This window comes from Papaver somniferum, chromosome 1 (assembly GCF_003573695.1).
Source record: "Papaver somniferum cultivar HN1 chromosome 1, ASM357369v1, whole genome shotgun sequence".
Taxonomy (NCBI): domain Eukaryota; kingdom Viridiplantae; phylum Streptophyta; class Magnoliopsida; order Ranunculales; family Papaveraceae; genus Papaver; species Papaver somniferum.
The window spans coordinates 230,879,220-230,893,326 of NC_039358.1; the positions used below are offsets into that span (position 1 = coordinate 230,879,220).

General features: G+C 35.8%; 2 protein-coding genes and 1 long non-coding RNA gene across 3 annotated transcripts; 2 read left to right on the forward strand and 1 right to left on the reverse strand.

Annotated features, from left to right (window-relative positions):
- Window positions 1-2,367: 2,367 nt before the first annotated feature.
- LOC113272033 (uncharacterized mitochondrial protein AtMg00810-like) lies at window positions 2,368-3,471 on the reverse strand. Its single transcript, XM_026521948.1, has one exon. It carries the CDS (start codon window positions 3,469-3,471, stop codon window positions 2,368-2,370), a length of 1,104 nt encoding a protein of 367 aa, XP_026377733.1.
- A 6,249-nt stretch (window positions 3,472-9,720) lies between these two features.
- Window positions 9,721-10,128, forward strand: LOC113338300 (luminal-binding protein 4-like). Its single transcript, XM_026583747.1, has 2 exons — window positions 9,721-9,807; window positions 9,916-10,128. Exons 1-2 carry the CDS (start codon window positions 9,767-9,769, stop codon window positions 10,124-10,126), a joined length of 252 nt encoding a protein of 83 aa, XP_026439532.1. The 5' UTR covers window positions 9,721-9,766; the 3' UTR covers window positions 10,127-10,128.
- Window positions 10,129-10,935: 807 nt separating this feature from the next.
- On the forward strand, window positions 10,936-13,049 carry LOC113338309. The gene is made up of 8 exons (XR_003354720.1): window positions 10,936-11,171; window positions 11,391-11,483; window positions 11,612-11,740; window positions 11,838-11,905; window positions 12,028-12,100; window positions 12,188-12,287; window positions 12,588-12,660; window positions 13,026-13,049. It is a non-coding gene; the product is annotated as an uncharacterized LOC113338309 (long non-coding RNA).
- Window positions 13,050-14,107: the final 1,058 nt, after the last annotated feature.

The following is a 14,107-nucleotide window of genomic DNA, read 5'->3' on the forward strand; positions in this document are numbered from 1 at the left end:
CTGAAATTGAACCAGAAATTGAACCGAATGAAGAACCAACTCCTGAAATGAGGATTAAAAAGTATTTATTACAAACCCATCTCTTATTTTATTGTTTATGATTGATAGATTAGGTTTGATTCGGAAAAAAGTTGGGTTTTAACGATCATAGATTGATGTTCGGCTGATAATTAGTCTTAATTCTCAACCGAACTGTTCATTGTTTTTCACCCTGAAAGTGCTTATGAACAGTTCGACTTATAAGTTCATACCAATTATCAGCCGAACCTGACACCATTTCTCAAGGTTCCATTAATAAGACATGTTCGGCTGATTCGATAGTTTGTTTATAAGCGAAACTTGAGGTAGAAGTCATTTTTGCTTCTAAATATGTCCCAGAACAGTGTCAGGTTCGACTAATACCTTGCCAACCTTTCCCGGCCGAACCTAAGAAGTAAAATTTACCCCAGGTGGTTGTCAGGTTTGGCCGATTCGATTAGATCACTTTCAAGCCGAACATATCTCTATAAACACTTAAAAAATCTTGATTTGTAGGCTCCAGGTTTGGCTGACTCGTGCTGATGAGTTATCAACCGAACCTCTCTCTGTAGACTCAAGTTTTTTCGATCTTATTTTGACCATAACTTTTTCGTCCGATATCGGAATGACCTCATTCTTTTTGCATCTTTTTCGACTTTTCATTCTCTTCAAAAAGAAGATACAATCTACTTGATTTTAATGAGTTGAATTTGGAACTTGGTATTCTCCATTAGTAGACTTCACCTTCTTAACACTTTTGCAGTCATTTCCAATTCTTTTGGTTGATTCATCGTAACAAAGTCCGCACAATAGAAAACAAATGTAATAAAAAAACCGAAACCCTAAAGGTGTATGAACCTAAGTGTTTTCTATAAAATCAGTAACATGTTAATAATTAGCAGTAAGGTTGTGAATTAGCAATGTTTCCATTACTATTGCAGGTTAAAGTTTGAAGGTTGGTCGGCTACGATGTCATCTAAACGAGAAAGATTCAAAGCGTTTTTAAAGTCTCTAACCAGAGAAGATGAATCACAAAATTTTTCTAGAAACATATTGAAATCGGTGAAGTAGAATTATTGAGGGGCTTAAGCCCGAAGAATCATGCACCAAAAGAACTTAAATATAATGCATCTTGGTGTCTCTATTAGCAATAATTGGTTTGCAAGCACTTCTCACTTTATTGTTTTCCAGAGCAGACATTAGGGTATTTTTGAAAGGTAAGCTACTGCGCAGAGCAGACCGATACAAGAGTTTATTGTTCAAAATTTTAAGGGGTGTTTTCTACACTATGCAAAAGAAAAAAAAAAAACCAAGTTCTGAAATCCCAGTTCCGCCATTGATCATAGTGCTGAGTATGAGTAAACAAGATAACTGCGTGGCCATTAAAAATTGGGGATTTTTGATAAAGTACACCCTATAGGATTAGTATTTCCTAAACTACACCAGTTTTTTTCTAAATTGATAAAATACACCCACTTTCACTTTTCCATCCCGTTTTTTCAATAAAACGGTTAGCTGACGTTAGGTCTGTATATAAGGTCAAGCTGACTGAGTTGACTAGGCCATGAAATATCTGAAATACCCAGACTGTTTCAAATATGAATTGAGAACTTCTTGGATAAGTGCACAACTGATGCTCCTTTAAGAGGTTGGCCAGAAATTCTCAAACCTAGATATTAGCTGACGTAACAACATTAAGGAATTCACAACCGGTCATGTTCCTCATTTTTCTGTTGTCAAACAAGCTCATCACCTAGTAATACAATTGTGAAAATATTTGAGGTTTTCATACACCAATTTGAAAAAATTGGCAAGCAAAGGACCAAGGAGCCAATTCCATTGGTAAGAAAATGTAGGGGCCTTTAGCATCAGTAGCCCTCCTGTTATCATCGTTGTCACAGCAACTGCAACAACTTATTGCACAACTGCTCCTTCCTGAACAATTTAAGCATGTAAAACCCTGGTTTTACAATTATGAGCCCCAGCAAGTCAATTTGATCCATTCAAGTTGATAATCTGCAATTTTACATAAATTACAACAAACCCATGCTTTTGATAAAACATGAGCATCAGAGGAAAACTAAACAGATTGAGAGATAAATCTCTATTGCATCGTGTTTATTAGATTGGCAAAGCCATAGTACATATACAGAGATTACAAACAAAAAGAAAGGAAATAAAATATACAAAAGATGCGTACAAGGGATACGTACAATACTATGACAACACTAAATATATATGCAATTAAGAAGAGGATATGAAAAGATACTATAGTATCTCGTAAACCGCCCCCCCTCAGACTCAAGATGGTGCTGAACTCATCTTGAGTCTGGAAAGCAAGAACTTTAGTCAATGAGAAGGATGTGACTTGGTGAATAAATCTGCCAATTGAAATTCTGAGCTTACGTTAGGAAGAGTAATTGTTCCACGCTTAAAGTGATGTCTTGTAAAATGACAGTCAATCTCTATATGCTTTGTTCTTTCATGAAAAACGTCATTATGAGTAATTTGAATTGCAGCTTTGTTGTCACAAAATAGAGGTGTAGGCGTAGAAATGACAACTCCCATGTCACTGAGTAACCAACGAAGCCATATGATCTCAGAAGTAGTATGAGCTAGAGCTCGATATTCTTCTTCAGCACTTGAACGAGATACAACAGTCTGCTTCTTACTTCTCCAAGATATAAGAGAATCTCCCAAGAACAAGCAGTACCCTCTAATGGACCGCCTATCTGTAACATCCCATGCACAATCTGAATCTGAGTATGCTCTAAGAATAAGTTTAGATTTAGATGAGAACTGCAACCCCTGATATAAGGTTCCCTTGAGATAACAAAGTATTCTAAGAACAACAACATAATGAGTAGAACGAGGAGCTGACATGAATTGACTTATAATATGAACTGCATCACTTATATCAGGTCGAGTAATGGTTATGTAATTCAGACTTCCTACCAATTGTCGATATAATGTTGGATTGGATAAAAGCTTTCCATCTGAAGGACCATGTCTGACATTCACTTCTAGTGGAGTGTCTGTAATTTTAGCATCTGTAATTCTAGAGCGTGCAATGATTTCAGATGCATATTTATCTTGGGAAACGAAATAACCATCAGCTGACTTGCTCACCTCAATACCAAGAAAATAACTGAGTGGACCAAGATCCTTCATTTGGAAACATGTACTTAGATGGTTTTTAAGATCTCTGATATGTTCAATATCACTTCCAGTGCTAACCATATCATCTACGTATAATAAAAGGATAACAATACCTTTGTTTGATGATCGTGTAAACATTGATGAATCGTAGTAACTCTGTGTAAAGCCATATTGAAGAATTGCACTACTGAGTTTTTCAAACCAAGCACGGGGTGCTTGTTTCAATCCATAGAGAGCTCGACGAAGTTTACACACCTGATTTGGAGCATGATCTAATCCAGGAGGAGGACGCATGTAGAGTTCTTCTTGCAATTATCCATTAAGAAATGCATTTTTCACATCCATTTGATGAAGATCCCACTGTTGAATAGCAGCAACTGCAATGAGTGTACGAACAGTTACCATGCGAGCAACAAGAGAAAATGTTTCCTCATAGTCTATGCCATATTCTTGAGTATATCCCTGAGCAACAACACGAGATTTGCGCCGTTCAAGACTCCCATCTGACTTGGTTTTGACTTTGTAGACCCATCTGCTTCCAACAAAAGATTTTTCAGAGGGAAGATTTACCATTTCCCACGTACCAGCTTCTTTATGTGCAGTCAACTCATCTGTCATCGAATCCTTCCAGTCCGGTATAGCTGCAGCTTCAATGTAGTTTCTTGGTTCATAAACAGACATAATGGTGGATAACGAGCAATGATAGTCAGATAACTTAGCTGGAGGTCTTCGATTATGAGGTGGAAATGTGTCAACATGAGAATCATAATCTCTTTCCAAGGCAGCATTGTTAGGTGGAGGCATAGAGCGGTCGGACACAGCTGGAATCTGATGAGTATCATCTGTATGTGGAACAATTTCATTACTAGACACAGGCACTAGAGATTTATTGGTGCAAACTTCACTAGAAAAAAAATCAGTGTAAATGAAGTTCTCAAAAGAAGAGGATTTACTGTTTGGAAGAGACCAAAATGGAACCTTTTCCCAAAAGGTTACATGTCTAGAGACTCGAAGTTTTCTACTAACATGATCATAGCAGCGATATCCCTTTTGTTCAATACCATAGCCCAGAAACACACAAAGAACATTCTTTTGAGTAAGCTTATTTCGTTCACGCTCAGGAAGGAGAACAAAACACGTTGAACCAAAAATTTTAAGCTCAGAGTAATCAGGTTTCTTACCATAAAGGCATTCATAAGGAGAAATACCTCCAATGATAGATGTTGGAACACGATTGATGGTATAAAATTTTGTAAGAACTGACTCTCCCCAGAAATTTGATGAAACTGATGCAGAAACAAGTTGGGTTCTAGCTGTTTCGATAATATGACGATGTTTGCATTCTGCAACTCCGTTTTGTTTTGTAGTTTCAGTACAAGATAGTTGTAATAATGTTCCTTGAGTTTTGAGAAAATCTTTGAAAGGAGTGGATATATATTCACCTCCTTGATCAACACGAAAGATTTACCAAACTGAGTTTTGACCGTAGTTGAAAGGTTACATATAAGTTAAGAAATTATGTTCTTGAACTAAATAGATAAACCCAAGTAAACCGAGAGTAATAATCAATGAAACTCACATAGTATAATGCACCTCCTTTTGACATCACTGGAGATTTACCCCAAACATCAGAGTGAATAAGAGCAAAAGGTTCAGTAGTTTTTGAGGTTCTTGCATTAAAAGAAAGTGTTGGTTGTTTTGCCAGTTTACAAGAAATGCAACTTGCTTCTTTGTCTACTTATGTACCTCATAGTAGACCTTTATTAACCATATATGAAATACGAGAAAATGAAACATGACCTAGTCTAGAATGCCAAGACATAAAAGGAGATGTGGAATGAGATGTAGAGGTTGTATAAGCAACATAATTTCTGAGTTTTGATGGAATAATCAGAGTCTGTAGAAGATACAATCGACCCACTCTACGGCCTATCCCAACTAGCTTCCCTATTTTGAGATATTGAATAGCACAACCAATATGAGAGAAAACAATATTAAAACCTTGATCACATAGTTGACCAGCTAAGATGAGATTCATTGAATCTTAGGAACAAGAAGAACATATGGTACACAAATGTTATTTGAATCTCTAACCACGCCAATGTGACTGGCGGTGAAAACAGTTCCATCAGCAGTGTGAATCTTAGGAGCAACAACTGGACAAAGACTGTCAAAAACTTTTGAATCATAAGTCATATGATTGGATGCTCCATAATCTAGATACCACCCAATTGAGAAAATACCCGAGGAAGTAGATAAGACTGATGCAGCTGCAGTATTGTTACTGACTGAAAGAGCTTGTTTAATCATCTCATATATGTCAGCAAGACTAAGTGATGATGTATTAGACGGAACTGTTGATTGAGATGGTGCAGATGGTAATGCTTCAACATATGAAACTGGTGCATCAGAGAATCTACTTGAGCCATTAAACCTGGTTGTACCATTAGCGTTTAATCTCCGCATATTCCTGGAGGTTGGAGATCCACAGTTTCTGGTAGAATGCCCAAGTTCTTTGCAGTAGTTGCACTGTGTGGTAGGAGTATCTTACGGTATTGCAGCAGGTGGCAGAGTGCAGTTCCTTGCTATGTGACCAGTTTTCTTGCAATTATGACAAACAGGTTGTGAAGAATCACGTTGTGTTGCAAAACTATTCTTATGATTGTTGAAGTTTGGACGAGGTGCATGCATAGCAAATACTCCTGAGATCTCTGGCTTGATCCGTTTGCGTGTTTCTTTAGTGATCAGCTCAGATAAAGCAGTTTCTACGGATGGAAGAGGTGAATAATGAAGAATATCACCTCTGACTGATTCAAACTCTTCTCGTAAAGCCATCAAGAGTTGAACCAGTCTTGTCCCTTCTCTATATTTTTCCCATATTGCCAAATCAATTGTCCATTTTGGCTCCATAAGTGCAAGTTGATTCCAAATCACAGACATCTCAGAGTGAAAGTCAGAAATCGATTGATCTAATGGTTGCTTCATAGAACGAATATCTTGTTCAAGTTTGTATCTTTGAGCAAAGTTAATTTGTGTGTACCTTTTTTTCGAGAAAGTCCCAAGCATCTTTAGCAACTTCAAAGCTTGTAATCTGCATACTGATTGAAGTAATCACTGTGTTTCCAATCCAAGTCAGGATCTTGTGATTATTTGTCTCCCAGGTTTCAAGACTACTTTCTGATATTTGGGTTCCCTTATCTTTGATGATAAAAGTAGATTCTTTGGGTTTTGTTTCTGTCTCATCTATGTATTTCCACATGATTTTGCCTTGGAGAAAGCTTTTCATAAGAAAAGACCAGTGAATGTTGTAAAGACCCTCAAGCTCGTCAACGATATTAGACTAGTCAAGAGACGTTTTAGCCGCTAATAACTCGATTAGTTAAACACGAATGCTAATTAATAAAAATTAATCTAACAATAATCTAAATATAAAAATAGTATAGGTCTCGAAAAGTTATGCGAGATAGACTGTTCGAATGTGCCATTCAGATATCGGATGAAGAAGATATCATCAGTTTTGTTTGAAGGGAAAAATAGTCATTTTTGTAGTTAGCCGCCCTTATCTTCTGGCAGGTGCCTTTAGCAAATTTGGTCGGCCTTATCCTGAGAGAAGATAAACTCGTTTTCTTTTCTCTTCTTCTTCTTCATTCTTCTTTATTTTCTCTTCCTTTTCTCTCTCTTCTTCTCTGTTTCTTTTCTGCCGATGATTTGTGTGTCGTGCATGAGGATTTTGAGATCGAATCAAGTGTATAAATATCAAGGTTGGTTTGTTAGTGGTGATGATTGTGGTGTTGTAGGTTCTGATTTAAAAGAAGTGACGAGTTAGAGAAGATTGAGTTAGGGTTTGTAGTTTGGTTAAAGGTTTGCAGACTTATAAGACGAAAAATAGAGCTGCGGATAGATAAAGAAACGAGGGTTGAGTTTTAATTGAATGATATGAAGCTGTTTGATGATGAATCAACGAGTTGGGGTTTGTAAGAAATTCCGAGAAGCTTAAGAGGATGAAATTGAAGATGAAGAAGATGAGAAATTAGAAAGATGGGTTTGTTCTTAATTGAAGATGTGAAGTGGTTCTGTAAAATATCAGTGAGATAGGGTTCTAAAGAGGATTGAAAATAAAATTGGGGTTTATGCTGTTGTTGTTCTGATTGACTGTTGAGGAACTGAACAGAGTTAAAGTAAGAAGAATTGAATTCAATTGCTCGATCTGGATCATCCTGAGGTAATTGATTCTCTAAGTTAATTCAGTATAGTCATTCAGTTCATTGTTTGTTTATCGGTGATTGATATTAGATTTGTAAAGGGTGGTATTGAGAATTGATATGAATGTGGAATTGAGTTTTGATACTGGTATTGATGTGAACCAGTTGGAAAAGGAAAGGAGGCAATCGTATTGAGTGATGAATGACTGTTGTGTTGATGAATGTGTTATGAAACTGAGATTATGACATTTCAGATGGAGTTATTGGTGTTGTAGCTACTAGTATGTGGATGGATAGTTGGATGAGTATGTCTGTGGTATAATTGATTTGGTAGTGGTTGTGTAAATTAGTTGTGCGAACTGAAGTAAGAAGTGACTAAATATGGGATACGCATGAATCAAAGAAGTGTTGTGTTATGTGAATTGATTTACTCAGACTAAGTAAGAACAGGAACACTGCATGAATCAAACAGGAACACTGCATGAATCAAACAGGAACACTGCTTAAGTAAGAACTGTTATTAATCAGACTAGCATAGACTGTAGAAAATGTAATATGGAAGGATGTTAACTTGAGCTGTAATTGTAGGTGGTATGGAGATTGAATTTAAATGATATGTATGGTGAATGATGTGTATTGCTGGAGTTGTAACTGCATAACAGAAGTAGATGTGGTGAAGTTGAGTTGGTCATGGTGTCTGTGGAGCTGTGTAGTGAATTAGCGGTTATGGTAATGAAGTAGGATGGGTCTAATTGAACTGGTAATGTTGAGATTGGGTTGTGTGTTTGAGTTGGTTTTATGGAGAAAGGTTAGAGTGGTTAATGTTTGGTTCCAGTTAGGAGTAGCATCAATGGAGGCTTGTTGTTGCAGGTAAGCTGAGTTTTCGATAGTGATTAAATTATGAAGTTTATTTAGAAAGAATAATTGAATTGCTTTTGAGTTGTTAAGAAGATGATGTATATGACTGAGTTATAGGAATGAAGATTTGATGAGTAAGTATGGAGTTGAATCTCTCTTGTAAAAGCTTAGAGCTTCCACTGCAGGTAATTAAGCAGTGTTCCTGTTTGTAATTTGATTGTGAAGTTTGTTTAAGAATTTATGAGTTGAAGTTGTAGTTGAGTTATGTTTTGTGCAAGAGTCTTAGCCCGAGTTCTTTCATCTTAGCTGACTCGACCTAGTGTTTCTGACTCAGTCTATCTGACTGAGTCATTTGTGAATCTGACTAACCTGAACCAGTCTTGTAGACTGAGTTAACTCACTGAGTTTCCCTACTTGAACTGAGTTGAATCGTTGACCAATTCCTGTTTGACTTGTTTGACCATGGACCTTGACTTGATGTGGACTGTTGGTTGACTGTTTGACCGTTAGTGATCGTTAGTTGACTCAGGTGGACTGGACCTTAGTTAATGGGTTTCTTTAGTGGACTTGGGCTTAGAGCCAGTTTTCCTAATTAAACAATTTGGACCTCTCAACAGTGGAAAATGAGTGTTTACCGACCCACATCAGAGACCCCCAAGTAACGGTAGTTAGGCTGCAGACCCGTAAAAGCGGTCTCTGATTTAATAAAAAACCGTAAAACTTCTGAGAGGATAATTAGCCGTCTCTGAATTGAAAATTATATTTATCATTTTGCCATCATAAAACTACTGATTCACCGACCCTCAGCTTTCGATGCAGATCTGATAATGGATTTTGGGCCCCACATTTTATATGGTCACGATTTGCCTATTGAAAAGAACGGCTGGATGAGAACTTCTTTGTTTTTATCAATGTACTCGTCTTTATCTTTTATCCCAGTATCTTTATTCTTTCTTACCTATTCACTAGCTCACATCGAACTCATCTCCATCTCCATCTTTTTCTTGTTTTGTTTTTTTTTCCAATCTAAGTTTAAAAACATTTGCTCTCCATCGACATCCATCACCTTCTTCTTCTTCTTCTTCTTCTTCTTCAAAGAATCGATTTCTTCATCTCGATCCAGATCCAGAAGGTGAAACAAAAATCAATACCCTCAAGCTAATAACCGATGTCATCGGTAATCTGTGTTTTCAATGATGAAATACTTCTTATGATTCATTGGGGTAATTATCTATGACTCAATCTTGTTACATCTTCAATTTCAGAAATTTAATTTTTAATATTAGGGTTAGGGTGAATTTTCAATCTCTTGATTTTCCTGGTAATAGTTTCGATTGTAGTGTTATTTTTATGAATAGGGTTGTGGTTTACTTCAACTAGTTCTTATAATGATTCCTGATGATGATGGTGTGGTAGTGGTGATGAAGCAGAAGTTGGTCGCATTGCTTATCAGTTCTGTTTGTTTTTTTTTACTTTGATTTTTTTTTTTTTTACTTTGATTTGGTGTTCGTTGATTTGATGGAATTGTAATGAGAACTGTCTTTGATATCAAGAGACTTATCAGAAGAAGGTAAGTCAAAAAAATACTTAGATTTGGATTAGATTAAGATTTTTTGTGTAATTGGTAGTGGAGATTTTTCTGGGTTTGTGATTTATGAGTGATTTTGGTTTTGTGTAGGTTTGATGATAAAGAGGTACATAGAGATATGAAACTCTTACCATACAAGATTGTCAACAAGGAAGGAAAGCCATATGTTGAGGTTAAACTTAAGGATGGGGAGACTAAGGTTTTCAGTCCTGAGGAAATTAGTGTTATGATTCTGACCAAGATGAAGGAAACCGCTGAAGCATTCTTAGAATGCTGTCATTACTGCTCCTGGAATGATTAAGAACCAAATCAAATTAATTTCATGTTTGATTCCACAATTTATTATGTGGATTGGAAGAATTTGAAATTTTTTATGTGGATTTTTTAAATGTAGCTGAATCGTTGTCGTGTTCTTTGTTCTACAACATACTTTAATGATGCTTACTACCAAGGATGCCGATGTGATTGCTGGATTAAATGTAGCAAGAATCATCAACGAGCCAGCCGCAGCTATGGCTTATGGTTTGTACAAAAAAACGGAGAAAAGAACATCCTTGTTTTTGATCTTGGTGGTGGTACATTAGATGTCAGTATCTTGACTATTGATAATGGAGTTTTGAGGTATAATTCTCACATAGTTTTCAATATCTGTTTTTGTTCTATGGTCTGTTGTATAATTCTGCTTAGAGGCCACACTATGCTAATAATTCATTAGTTGATTTAGCATAATTGCTCTAATTACGTGCAACTTGATAGGAATTCGTTTCCATTTTCAGAATTATGCTATCAGTTACTGCTAACATTGTATAATAATAATATGGTAGAAAAATTATTATTAAGAAATTAACTTGATGGCTATAAATGTGATTAATTTTTATTTCCTAATCAAACTGTCAAAGAGATTTATTACTAACGTGAATCACGAACATAAAAAGTGATTCAGATTAACGTGATTGATTTTGTTTCCTAATATTCGTCAGTAATTGGTTTATTACTTTTATAGATTTTTTCCTAAGATTCATCAGTAATTGGTTTTATTATTACTTTTATAGAAAATTTCATTCATATATGTCCTAGCTTTCCTAATATATGTCTTGTTTACCAACAAATCCTTGTCTTAGATGTAGAGGAATAAATGATTCTGGTTTTGGAGAAGTGATGATGATGAAAATGGAGGAACAAATGGTTCTGGTTTTGGAGAATTGATGATGAAGAAAATGAAGGTGGTCACCACGACGATGATAATAATGATTCGTTCTCTTTGTTCTGTGATATATACTAATATTATAGGTTGGGATAACGTAGTTGATGTAGAACCAGGGAGAAGAGAGTTTGAATCTTTCCATGTAAGTTCTAGTAATGATAATAATGATTCTTTTTTTGTCCTGTACATCGCATAATGACTTAGTGTACATGAAAGTAATTAAAAAGGATACTTACTTTGGATTTTTGTTTATGTTCGCCTAGAGCGCCTAAGTCGCGCCTAGGTAACCAGGCGTGAGGCGCTTCGCTTGGCGCCTCATACAACACAGATCTTATATACATGTAATTTTGTTCTGTTGTAGCTAGAGATGCAATACTTCCATGATCATGCAACTTTCACAGTAGTTGTTGGCCTGAACCAGCAGTGCGAGCAAGTGAATGCTCCTGATCCAATTGTGAGTTCAGTTTTCCTTGAAAAAATGTTTTAAATGAGTTGAAGTTTTACCAATCAAGATCGCAAATCCATTGTTTGTTGATTACACTATGATTACCTGACATTGGTTATATTTACAAAATATCGCAGATCAACACTTGCAGTGACTTTTACAAATTCTGGCAGGCAACCCATGATTTGCACGAGGCCATAAATCTCTGTTATGCAGCATCGATAGCAACTAATCCTATGGAAGATAATCTTGGTGATAACTTAGAGGTAACATTTTATCGTGCATATGTCTTCAATTATTATATTATTTTTGAAGGGGTCTAATTTGTGGATACGTAATGCTCATTGTGCATCACTGATGAAGTTTCTGTGCTTATGGAATGTTATGACGTACTGAGATTCTCCATGGAAAGTGGTGCCAAGGGTTGCAAGGTTATTTCCTTAACTGCGTGCTTCACTGAGACTAAGTTGTTCATGATTGCATCTTCTATTATTCATGAATGTTACCTATCCATAAACTTGAAAGATCTGAATTTTTGCGTGCTAATATGTAGGTTCTGTTCATGTCCTGGTTACTTTGGGGATTATACCATTGTGAGAGGCATGGTAGTCTCAATGGTAGAGAAGGTCAGTTGTTTGGTGGAAACTCATTTTTAGTGGACTTATTTCATACAAATAAATATTCACTAGTATGTTGACTGTAACTTTCATTAGTGTCTTAGGGCTGTGGTAACAGGCAAGAGGGTTGAAGAAGCATTTGAAGAGGATCAATGCGCTTAAGCATTGCATGCTTGGCAAGCTTGGTGGTGCCTTTGTAAGAATCAATAGTCCCTTTCTTGTGTATTCATATATTTATATCTGATGCTTATTTGGATTTGGTTTTAATGGAAGATTTTTATCTTCATAGGCTCCAAAACCATCATCTGGTCCATACAAATCTAGGTTTAGTTTTGGTATTTAGATGGAGTAACATGTTATTAGGTTTAGTTTTGTGGATTCCAATTTATGTAAAATGATTTTTGATTTGGGGATTTGCTTATATCATGCAGTACTCTGCAACGATTTTTCCATTCCCAGTTCACCATAGAGATAAGTTTCATCTCAAATCTTGCAGATAAGTCCTGCTGGAATCCTCCGTTGTGCTCAAGGATGTGTTTTGCTTGACAGAGACGGGGTTCGCAGAAAAGGTAGCAAAGTTTTAACTCCTTTAGTTTTTGTTCTTAAGATGTTAATTACTCCTTATTGCACTATTTTTAAGAATTTTTTCATAATATTTGTGCCTTGTAAGATAGTTTACTAGTGTATTCATGTCTAACAAACTACTTGAGTGGGTATCTCTGGTAACTATTTGTCATTTGTGCATGAAGACCATTAGCCTTTACTTGGGGTTGACTGAAACTTGATAGGGATTTATTGCATCAAATGTCTTGTGATTAGGTGTATTAAATGCTTACAGAAAGGTTAGGCATTTGGTCCAATTTAATTTAATTTGTTTTTTTTTTATTTCGTCTGATGTGCGAGTATTAAACCTTGGTACTTCCCTGTGATGCAGAAAAGCTACACATTTATTACAATTTTTTCTCATGATACGTTCCCACATTTTTGAACAACTTAGAGCATGAATTAGCTCGGGACTTAAACCAAGAACTTTTAGATATTTATGAGAACTTTTCCGTTAAGAAAGTAATTAAGAGACTTTATATTGCATTAAGGTAGATGTTTTTAACATGTAAATGGCTCTTGATATACTGTGTGAGTAGGGAAGAAATTCCAAATAATTCTTATTTTGCAAGCATTTTATTTAGTCTAAGAAGATTATAAATCCTTGAGTTTGGTTTACTTTGCGTACCTGACTTATCCATTCTGAATTTGGTATGTATGTGTGTATGGTTGTCGTCTATGGTGGCACAGCCAGGTGAAATGTTAATAACTTGGTGTTTTTAATCTGATTATTGATTATAAAATGTTTCATGAAATTATATTTGAGTCATGAGATTGTCATTTATAAACAAGTGCTGGACACATAATACCTTTATCTGCATTCATAATAGGAGAAGACACTCGGACATTATGGAGTGACAAGTGACAACAGACTACATAAGCAGCAGAAATCTCAATGATAAACAGTAAGTTCTGTCCCTAAAAGACCCTCTTCATCTTTACCTAGCTAGAGCCTTATTGGTGCTTACTTAGACTTGATCATCTTGTTAGTCAATGTAGCCTTATTCAACCCACCTGGTGCTCTAAATAGCACAAGTTTGGTGTATTCTATGAAGCATATTTTATTATATTAAAGTTTTGTAAGTTCATAATTCTGTTAGAATGCGAATCTTTAGTCCTTAGAGGTACCCGAGTGTTGGCATTTTTTCGATTGATAATTACTTACATGAGTTTCGTTGTGTGTTTGTCTTGCAATGGTTACTTTAGTGTTCATACTTAAATTCTGAACTTCATTATGAAATGTTTTCTTGGAAAATGTATTTCGATGCAACCTTTCTTGATAATATTACGCTTAGCTTTTGATGTCATTGTGACATTCTATTTCTGTTTACATCACTGTATTTTTTAACCAAAGGAATACCAAACAGATCAGGCAGCCTTAGAATGGAAAAGTAGAGATGCCTCATGCACCTT